At 50.1% G+C, this 11,475-nt stretch overlaps 1 protein-coding gene across 1 annotated transcript; it reads left to right on the top strand.

The window, feature by feature from the left end:
- The first annotated feature begins 10,936 nt into the window (after positions 1-10,936).
- Positions 10,937-11,254, top strand: LOC110455605 (rRNA 2'-O-methyltransferase fibrillarin-like). Its single transcript, XM_021505810.1, has one exon. The coding sequence runs from the start codon at positions 10,937-10,939 to the stop codon at positions 11,252-11,254; it is 318 nt and encodes a 105-aa protein (XP_021361485.1).
- The last annotated feature ends 221 nt before the right edge of the window (positions 11,255-11,475 follow it).

The following is an 11,475-nucleotide window of genomic DNA, read 5'->3' as shown; positions in this document are numbered from 1 at the left end:
CTAATGACTATGGACAACTCGGACCCACGCTGAGTACACCTAGGACTAATGACTATGGACAACTCGGACCCACGCTGTGTACACCTAGGACTAATGACTATGGACAACTCGGACCCACACTGTATACACCTAGGACTAATGGATTATGGACAACTCGGACCCACGCTAAATACACCTAGGACTAATGGCTATGGACAACTCGGACCCACGCTAAATACACCTAGGACTAATGGCTATGGACAACTCGGACCCACGCTAAATACACATAGGGCTAAGGATTATGGACAACTCGGACCCATAAATTGGCAACATTTTCAAGTTCGTAGTAAATGCATTTTTCATATCTGGTAGAAAATATACACAAAACAAAGAATTACAAATACCGCGCCAAACATCGCGTGTTTCGATATTAGATAGGATTGCGGTTTGGCTCTAANCGCTGTATACACCTAGGACCAAGGATTATGGACAACTCGGACCCAAGCTGTATACAGCTAGGACTAAGGATTATGGACAACTCGGACCATGTGTACACCTAGTACTAATGGCTAAGGATTATGGACCGACTCAGACCCACGCTGTATACAGCTAGGATTATGGACAACTCAGACCCACGCTGTGTACACCTAGGACTAATGGCTATGGACAACTCGGACCCCTCGCTGTGTACACCTAGGACTAATGGCTATGGACAACTCGGACCCACGCTAAATACACCTAGGACTAATGGCTATGGACAACTCGGACCCCTCGCTGAATACACCTAGGGCTAATGACTATGGACAACTCGGGCCCTTTTCTCAGACATATTTGACAATAGTTTCAAAAATTTACTTGTTTTGAATATAAATAAATTGGCAACATTTTCAAGTTCCTAGTACATACATATCTGGTAGAAAATATACACAAAACAAAGAATTACAAATACCGCGCCAAACATCGCGTGATTCGATATAAGATAAGATTGTGGTTTGGCTCTAATGTGTAATAAGGCACAACATAGAGAGAATGGTTGACATAAGTAAGCTGATAAGTCATAGTGACCTACTTTTCAACTATGTGCTACTTTTTCGGCCATTTTTATTATTTGCAGCTTTATTATGAAGAAAACTTTCCAAAAAATAACATGTAGTTAATTTTGTCAAAAAGAGACCATTTGTGATTTTAGACCCCTTCTTTACCACTCATATTTCGAAATGGTATCCAAGCTGATCTTACTTTCATGTCATATGTATATCAAACACCATATAACTTATCGGTGATAGCCACCAGAAGGCCCGAATTGGCACCCATCCTTTCACATTACATATGTCGTTTGGGTCAGTAATGAAGTGGCACAAAATTCGCTTGTTGCCTTATATTGTTGTATCTATATTGGCGGTCAGAACTCACTGCCTGTGTGAAGACCTCGACCAAGTGGAAGTATAACTCTCACAAAGTCTTACCCTTGTAGACTCTTTCTGGCGTTTTGGTTTATTTTTGAACTCTGTCGGATTTGATGTGTTAGCCAGTGATAAAATAAGAACACATGGTGCAGGTACATCTGGTGGTCGGCCTCAACTTTGTAATTAGATTTTAATGAGATGAACTTGTATGGTAAAGTGTTTTATCGTTTAATCTATTTCCTACAACAACAGCAACAACAGCTACACATTCCCAATCTACATTCAGACGCTATTAACTTAACTTTCCCTCACTTACTTACTCAGGATTTTAGTCATTACATCAAATGAAAAAGACGGCAATCATTCAAATGACAATCTCGAACTCAGGAAGTCCCTCTCACATCCTAGCACACATTGTGTATTCCCCTTACCCTCTCTCTCACTCCCGGACTCCCTCTAACATCCTAGCACACTCCATGTATTCCCCTTACCCCCTCTCTCACTCCCGGAGTCCCTCTCACACCCTAGCACACTCCATGTATTCCCATTTCCCCCTCTCTCACTCCCGGATTCCTTCTAACATCCTAGCACACTCCGTGTATTCCCCTTACCCCCTTCCTCACTCCCTGAGACCCTCTAACATCCTAGCACACTCCGTGTATTCCCTTACACCCTCTCTCACTCCCGGATTCCTCTAACATACTAGCACACTCCGTGTATTCCCCTTACACCCTCTCTCCCTCCCGGAGTTCCTCTAACATTCTAGCACTATCCGTGTATTCCCCTTCCCCCTCTCTCACTCCCGGAGTTCCTCTCACATCCTAGCACACTCCGTGTATTCCCCTTACACCCTCTCTCACTCCCGGAGTTCCTCTAACATTCTAGCACTATCCGTGTATTCCCCTTACCCCTCTCTCACTCCCGGAGTTCCTCTCACATCCTAGCACACTCCGTGTATTCCCCTTACCCTCTCTCACTCCCGGAGTTCCTCTCACATCCAAGTACAGTCCGTGTTTTCCCTTTACCCTCTCTCTCACTCCCGAAGTTCCTCTCACATCCTAGCACACTCCGTGTATTCCCCTTACACCCTCTCTCCCTCCCAGAGTCCCTCTAACATACTAGCACGCTCCGTGTATTCCCTTTACCCTCTCTCATTCCAGAGTCCCTCTCACATCCTAGTACACTCCGTGTATTCCCCTTACCCCCTCTCTCACTCCCAGAGTCCCTCTAACATACTAGCACACTCCGTGTATTCCCTTTACCCTCTCTCATTCCAGAGTCCCTCTCACATCCTAGTACACTCTGTGTATTCCCCTTACACCCTTTCTCACTCCCGGAGTCCCTCTCACATCCTAGCACACTCCGTGTATTCCCCTTCCCCTCTCCCTCACTCCCTGAGACCCTCTAACATCCTAGCACACTCCGTGTATTCCCCTTACCCTCTCCCTCACTCCCTGAGACCCTCTCACATCCTAGCACACTCCATGTATTCCCCTTACCCTCTACCTCACTCCCTGAGACCCTCTCACATCCTAGCACTCTCCGTGTATTCCCCTTACCCTCTCCCTCACTCCCTGAGACCCTCTAACATCCTAGCACTCTCCATGTATTCCCCTTACCCTCTCCCTCAATCCCTGAGACCCTCTCACATCCTATCACTCTCCGTGTATTCCCCTTACCCTCCCCCTCACTCCCTGAGACCCTCTAACATCCTAGCACTCTCCATGTATTCCCCTTACCCTCTACCTCGCTCCCTGAGACCCTCTCACATCCTGGCACACTCCATGTATTCCCCTTACCCTCTCTCTCTCCCGGAGTCCCTCTCACATCCTAGTACAGTCCGTGTTTTCCCTTTCCCCTCTCTCCCTCCGGAGTTCCTCTCACATCCTAGCACACTCCGTGGTTCCTCTCATATCCTAGTACAGGCCGTGTTTTCCCCTTACCCTCTCTCTCTCCCGGAGTCCTCCCTCTCACATCCTAGCACACTCCGTGGTTCCTCTCATATCCTAGTACAGTCCATGTTTTCCCTTTACCCTCTCTCACTCCCCGAGTTCCTCTCACATCCTAGTACAGTCCGTGTATTCCCCTACTCCATGTATTCCCCTTACCCTCTGCCTCACTCCCTGAGACCCTCTCACATCCTGGCACACTCCATGTATTCCCCTTACCCTCTGCCTCACTCCCTGAGACCCTCTCACATCCTGGCACACTCCATGTATTCCCCTTACCCTCTACCTCTCTCACTCCCGGAGTTCCTCTCCCATCCTAGTACAGTCCGTGTTTTCCCCTAACACCCTCTCTCTCACTCCCGGAGTCTCTCTCACATCCTAGCACACTCCGTGGTTCCTCTCATATCCTAGTACAGGCCGTGTTTTCCCCTTACCCTCTCTCTCTCCCGGAGTCCTCCCTCTCACATCCTAGCACACTCCATGCTCTCACATCCTAGCACTCTCCGTGTATTCCCCTTACCCTCACTCTCACTCCCGGAGTCCCTCTCACATCCTAGCCCACTCTGTGTATCCACCTTACCCCATCTCTCACTCCCAGAGTTCCTCTAACATACTAGCACACTCACTCCGTGTATTCCCCTTACCCCCTCCCTCTCTCCCGGAGTCCCTCTCACATCCTAGTACACTCTGTGTATTCCCCTTACACCCTTTCTCACTCCCGGAGTCCCTCGCACATCCTAGCACACTCCGTGTATTCACCTTACCCTCTCTCTCACTCCCGGAGTTCTTCTAACATACTAGCACACTCCGTGTATCCCCCTTCCCCTCTCTCTCTCCCGGAGTCCTCCCTCTCACATCCTAGCACACTCCATGCTCTCACATCCTAGCACTCTCCGTGTATTCCCCTTCCCCTCTCTCTCACTCCCGGAGTTCCTCTCCCATCCTAGTACAGTCCGTGTTTTCCCTTTACCCTCTCTCTCACTCCCGAAGTTCCTCTCACACCCTAGCACACTCCGTGTATTCCCCTTCCCCTCTCCCTCCCTCCCGGAGTCCCTCTCACATCCTAGCACCCTCTGTGTATCCACCTTCCCCCATCTCTCACTCCCAGAGTCCCTCTAACATACTAGCAGACTCCGTGTATTCCCCTTACCCTCCCCCTCACTCCCTGAGACCCTCTAACATCCTAGCACTCTCCATGTATTCCCCTTACCCTCTACCACACTCCCTGAGACCCTCTCACATCCTGGCACACTCCATGTATTCCCCTTACCCTCTCTCTCATTCCTTGAGTTCATCTAACATCCTAGCACACTCCGGGTATTCCCCTTACCCTCTCCCTCCCTCCCGGAGTCCCTCTCACATCCTAGTACAGTCCGTGTATTCCCCTACTCCATGTATTCCCCTTACCCTCTACCACACTCCCTGAGACCCTCTCACATCCTATCACTCTCCGTGTATTCCCCTTACCCACGCCCTCACTCCCTGAGACCCCCTAACATCCTAGCACGCTCCATGTATTCCCCTTACCCTCTACCACACTCCCTGAGACCCTCTCACATCCTGGCACACTCCATGTATTCCCCTTACCCTCTACCTCTCTCACTCCCGGAGTTCCTCTAACATACTAGCACACTCACTCCGTGTATTCCCCTTACCCTCTCCCTCAATCCCTGAGACCCTCTCACATCCTATCACTCTCCGTGTATTCCCCTTACCCTCCCCCTCACTCCCTGAGACCCTCTAACATCCTAGCACACTCCTCTAACATACTAGCACACTCCGTGTATCCCCCTTCCCCTCTCTCTCTCCCGGAGTCCTCCCTCTCACATCCTAGCACACTCCATGCTCTCACATCCTAGCACTCTCCGTGTATTCCCCTTTTCCTCTCTCCCGCTCCCGGAGTCCCTCTCACATCCTAGTACACTCCGTGTATTCCCCTTACCCCCTCTCACTCCCTGAGACCCTCTAACATCCTAGCACACTCCATGTATTCCTCATACCCTCTCTCTCACTCCCGGAGTCTCTCTCACATCCTAGCACCCTCCGTGTATTCCCATTTTCCCCTCTCTCACTCCCGGAGTTCCTCTAACATTCTAGCACACTCCGTGTATTCCCCTTCCCCTCTCCCTCACTCCCTGAGACCCTCTAACATCCTAGCACATGAGACCCTCTAACATCCTAGTACAGTCCGTGTTTTCCCCTAACACCCTCTCTCTCACTCCCGGAGTCTCTCTCACATCCTAGCACACTCCGTGAATTCCCCTTACCCTCTCTCTCACTCCCTGAGACCCTCTCACATCCTGGCACACTCCATGTATTCCCCTTACCCTCTACCTCTCTCACTCCCGGAGTTCCTCTCCCATCCTAGTACAGTCCGTGTTTTCCCTTTACCCTCTCTCTCACTCCCGAAGTTCCTCTCACATCCTAATTCTAGCAAACTTTGTGTATTCCCCTTACCCTCTCTCTCATTCCTTGAGTTCATCTAACATCCTAGCACACTCCGGGTATTCCCCTTACCCTCTCCCTCCCTCCCGGAGTCCCTCTCACATCCTAGCCCACTCTGTGTATCCACCTTACCCCATCTCTCACTCCCAGAGCTCCTCTAACATACTAGCACACTCACTCCGTGTATTCCCCTTACCCCCTCCCTCTCTCCCGGAGTCCCTCTCACATCCTAGTACACTCCGTGTTTTCCCTTTACCCTCTCTCACTCCCGGAGTCCCTCTCACACCCTAGCACACTCCGTGTATTCCCTTTACCCTCTCTCATTCCAGAGTTAGCACACTCCGTGTATTCCCCTTACCCCTCTCACATCCTAGTACACTCTGTGTATTCCCCTTACACCCTTTCTCACTCCCGGAGTCCCTCGCACATCCTAGCACACTCCGTGTATTTCCCTTACCCTCTCCCTCACTCCATGAGACCCTCTAACATCCTAGCACATGAGACCCTCTAACATCCTAGCACATGAGACCCTCTAACATCCTAGCACATGAGACCCTCTAACATCCTAGTACAGTCCGTGTTTTCCCTTTCCCCTCTCTCCCTCCGGAGTTCCTCTCACATCCTAGCACACTCCATGTATTCCCGTTTCCCCCTCCCTCACTCTCTCATTCCAGAGTCCCTCTCACATCCTAGTACACTCCGTGTATTCCCCTTACACCCTCTCTCTCACTCCCGGAGTTCCTCTCACATCCTAGTACAGTCCGTGTTTTCCCTTTACCCTCTCTCTCACTCCCGAAGTTCCTCTCACATCCTAGCACACTCCGTGTATTCCCCTTACCCTCTCTCACTCCCTGAGTTCCTTTCACATCCTAGTACAGTCCGTGTATTCCCCTTACACTCTCTCTCACTCCCAGAGTTCCTCTAACATACTAGCACACTCCGTGTATTCCCCTTACCCTCTCTCTCACTCCCGGAGTCTCTCTCACATCCTAGCACACTCCGTGTATTCCCATTTTCCCCTCTCTCACTCCCGGAGTCCCTCTCACATCCTAGCACACTCCATGTATTCCCGTTTCCCCCTCCCTCACTCCCGGACTCCTTCTCACATCCTAGCACACTCCATGTATTCCCATTTCCCCCTTTCTCACTCCCGGAGTCCCTCTCACACCCTAGCACACTCCATGTATTCCCATTTGCCCGTCTCTCACTCCCGGACTCCTTCTAACATCCTAGCACACTCAGTGTATTCCCCTTCCCCCCTCTCACTCCCTGAGACCCTCTAACATCCTAGCACACTCCGTGTATTCCCCTTACACCCTCTCTCTCACCCCCGGAGGCCCTCTCACATCCTAGCACACTCCGTGTATTCCTCTTTTCCTCTCTCTCACTCCCGGAGTCCCTCTCACATCCTAGTACACTCCGTGTATTCCCCTTACCCCCTCTCTCTCACTCCCGGAGGCCCTCTCACATCCTAGCACACTCCGTGTATTCCTCTTTTCCTCTCTCTCACTCCCGGAGTCCCTCTAACATCCTAGCACACTCCGTGTATTCCCCTTTGCCCCTCTCTCACTCCCGGAGTCCCTCTCACATCCTAGCACATTCTGTGTATTCACCTTACCCCATCTCTCCCTCCCAGAGTCCCTCTCACATACTAGCACACTCCGTGTATTCCCCTTTTCCTCTCTCTCACTCCCGGAGTCCCTCTCACATCCTAGCACACTCCGTGAATTCCCCTTACCCTCTCTCTCACTCCCGGAGTCCCTCTCACATCCTAGCACATTCTGTGTATTCACCTTACCCCATCTCTCACTCCCAGAGTTCCTCTAACATACTAGCACACTCCGTGTATTCCCCTTACCCTCTCCCTCACTCCCGAAGTCCCTCTCACATCCTAGCACATTCCGTGTATTCACCTTACCCCATCTCTCACTCCCAGAGTCCCTCTCACATACTAGCACACTCCGTGTATTCCCCTTACCCTCTCTCACTCTCGGAGTTCCTCTAACATCCTTGTACAGTCCGTGTTTTCCTCTTACAACCTCTCTCTCACTCCCGGAGTTCATCTAACATCCTAGCACACTCCGTGAATTCCCCTTACCCTCTCCCTCACTCCCTGAGACCCTCTCACATCCTAGTACAGTCCGTGTTTTCCCCTTACCCTCTCTCACTCCCGGAGTCCCTCTCACATCCTAGCACACTCCGTGTATTCCCCTTACCCTCTCTCACTCCCGGAGTCCCTCTCACATCCTAGCACACTCCGTGTATTCACCTTACCCTCTCTCACTCCCGGAGTCCCTCTCACATCCTAGTACACTCCGTGTATTCCCCTTACACCCTCTCTCACTCCCAGAGTCCCTCTAACATACTAGCACACTCCGTGTATTCCCTTTACCCTCTCTCATTCCAGAGTCCCTCTCACATCCTAGTACACTCTGTGTATTCCCCTTACACCCTTTCTCACTCCCGGAGTCCCTCTCACATCCTAGCACACTCCGTGTATTCCCCTTACCCTCTCTCTCACTCCCGGAGTTCCTCTCACATCCTAGCACACTCCGTGTATTCCCCTTACCCTCTCTCACTCCCTGAGTCCCTCTCACATCCTAGCACAGTCCGTGTTTTCCCCTTACCCTCTCTCACTCCCGGAGGCCCTCTCACATCCTAGCACAGTCCGTGTTTTCCCCTTACCATCTCTCACTCCCGGAGTCCCTCTCACATCCTAGTACAGTCCGTGTTTTCCCCCTACCCTCTCTCACTCCCGGAGTCCCTATCACATCCTAGCTCTCTCACTCCCGGAGTTCTTCTAACATACTAGCACACTCCGTGTATTCCCCTTACCCTCTCCCTCACTCCCTGAGACCCGCTCACATCCTAGTACAGTCCGTGTTTTCCCCTTCCCCTCTCTCACTCCCGGAGTCCCTCTCACATCCTAGTACAGTCCGTGTTTTCCCCCTTCCCTCTCTCACTCCCGGAGTCCCTCTCACATCCTAGTACAGTCCGTGTTTTCCCCTTCCCCTCTCTCACTCCCGGAGTCCCTCTCACATCCTAGCACAGTCCGTGTATTCCCCTTACCCTCTCTCACTCCCTGAGACCCTCTAACATCATAGGACAGTCCGTGTTTTCCCCTTACCCTCTCTCTCACTCCCGGAGTCTCTCTCACATCCTAGCACACTCCGTGTATTCACCTTACCCTCTCTCACTCCCGGAGTTCCTCTCTCATCCTAGTACAGTCCGTGTTTTCCCCCTTCCCTCTCTCACTCCCGGAGTCCCTCTCACATCCTAGCACACTCCGTGTTTTCCCCCTACCCTCTCTCACTCCCGGAGTCCCTCTCACATCCTAGCACAGTCCGTGTATTCCCCTTACCCTCTCTCACTATATGTAGAGAAGGACTGTATATAGAGAAGGTCTCGTTTGTATCTAATATTTAAAACTAGTAACCAAACAGACATGTTGTTATCTCTGTCAGATAAACAAAAACCAAAAGAGTTTGATTTCTGTAGGTTTCCAATAAAATAAATGTTCAAAAGCTGTATGCTTTATGACACAGACGTGTTTGAGCTATATGAAGCGCTCCAGGGAGATGTTTAACTCGGTCTGAAGCTCCGTATCTACATGTCATACCAATCAGCATTACAGTGACCTAGAACAAGTCTGAAGCTCCGTGTATACACGTCATACCAATCAGCATTACAGTGACCTGGAACAAGTCTGAAGCTCCGTATCTAAATGTCATACCAATCAGCACTACAGTGGCCTAGAACAAGGTCTGAAGCTCCGTATCTACATATCATACCAATCAGCACTACAGTGGCCTAGAACAAGGTCTGAAGCTCCGTATCTACATATCATACCAATCAGCACTACAGTGGCCTAGAACAAGGTCTGAAGCTCCGTATCTACATATCATACCAATCAGCACTACAGTGGCCTAGAACAAGTCTGAAGCTCCGTACCTACACGTCATACCAATCAGCATTACAGTGACCTAGAACAAGTCTGAAGCTCCGTATCTAAATGTCATACCAATCAACACTACAGTGGCCTAGAACAAGTCTGAAGCTCCGTATCTACACGTCATACCAATCAGCATTACAGTGACCTAGAACAAGTCTGAAGCTCCGTATCTACATGTCATACCAATCAGCACTACAGTGGCCTAGAACAAGTCTGAAGCTCCGTACATACACGTCATACCAATCAGCATAACAGTGACCTAGAACAAGTCTGAAGCTCCGTATCTACATGTCATACAAATCAGCACTACAGTGGCCTAGACGTCATACCAATCAGCACTACAATGGCCTACATGTCATACCAATCAGCACTACAGTGGCATACATGTCATACAAATCAGCACTACAGTGGCATACATGTCATACCAATAAGCACTACAGTGGCATACATGTCATACCAATCAGCACTACAGTGGCATACATGTCATACCAATAAGCACTACAGTGGCATACATGTCATACCAATCAGCACTACAGTGGCATACATGTCATACCAATCAGCACTACAGTGGCCTAGAACAAGTCTGAAGCTCCGTATCTACATGTCATACCAATCAGCACTACAGTGGCCTAGACGTCATACCAATCAGCACTACAATGGCCTACATGTCATACCAATCAGCACTACAGTGGCATACATGTCATACCAATCAGCACTACAGTGGCATACATGTCATACCAATCAGCACTACAGTGGCCTAGAACAAGTGGTACAAACTGCCTACTTAATATGTACGTGCTGGAAAACGACGCATGTGGGTTTGTCATTTCAGATTCATTTATTCCTTATAAAGATGAAGTGCCACTATGTACAAAGCATACTAATGCTTAGCAGTGTCGGATATACATGTATTGGTTAATAGTTCGTAAAGGAGAAGAATGAGTTGAAAGTTTTTGTCTTTTGGTGTGAGCCGTGTTCATTCAAATTAAAAAAAGAAGTATGTAAAATGCTGACAACAAATGTAATAGTCAGCGTGGCAATTCTTTACCCCGGAATACAAACTCACACAAAAGATGATTTTTTTTCTCTCCAACTATTCAAATATCTGTTTCCCTTTTTCACTGCACCGTCGCCCAATGGCCTTTTATTGACCCAAACATGTAGGTTTCCATGACAATCGGATAGGAAATGAAGTCTGTAGGGCGATGGCGGGAACAGGTAGGGGACACGGGGTCGTGGACAAGGAGTCACGGGGTCACGGTGTCGGGGACACGGGGTCACGATGTCGGGGACACGGTGTCACGGGGTCGGGGACACGGGGTCACGGTGTCGGGGACACGGGGTCACGGGGTCTGGGACACGGGGTCACGGGTTCGTGGACAAGGAGTCAAGGGGTCACGGTGTCGGGGACACGGGGTCACGATGTCGGGGACACGATGTCACGGGGTCGGGGACAAGGGGTCACGGTGTCTGGGACACGGGGTCACGGGTTCGTGGACAAGGAGACACGGGGTCGTGGATAAGTAGACACGGGGTTGTGGACATGGAGTCACGGTGTCGGGGACATGGGGTCACGCGGTCGGGACAAGGGATCACGTGATCGAGAGATTACAAGTAATGATCAATGTAGGCCTCTGTACTGGCATGATTAGGCAGTACGTATTATATTTTCAGTTAGAAACTTAACTGAATGCTGGCCAATTTTCGTTCAATAATCACCTTATTTTTTAAATTTAGACTGTTG

Source organism: Mizuhopecten yessoensis, unplaced genomic scaffold (assembly GCF_002113885.1).
Source record: "Mizuhopecten yessoensis strain PY_sf001 unplaced genomic scaffold, ASM211388v2 scaffold8329, whole genome shotgun sequence".
Taxonomy (NCBI): Eukaryota; Metazoa; Mollusca; class Bivalvia; order Pectinida; family Pectinidae; genus Mizuhopecten; species Mizuhopecten yessoensis.
This window is presented reverse-complemented; position numbering and strand designations above follow the sequence as displayed.

Excerpts from the sequence above, each read along its gene's own strand:
- LOC110455605 (XM_021505810.1), top strand. The coding sequence starts at position 10,937 with ATGGCGGGAACAGGTAGGGGACACGGGGTCGTGGACAAGGAGTCACGG.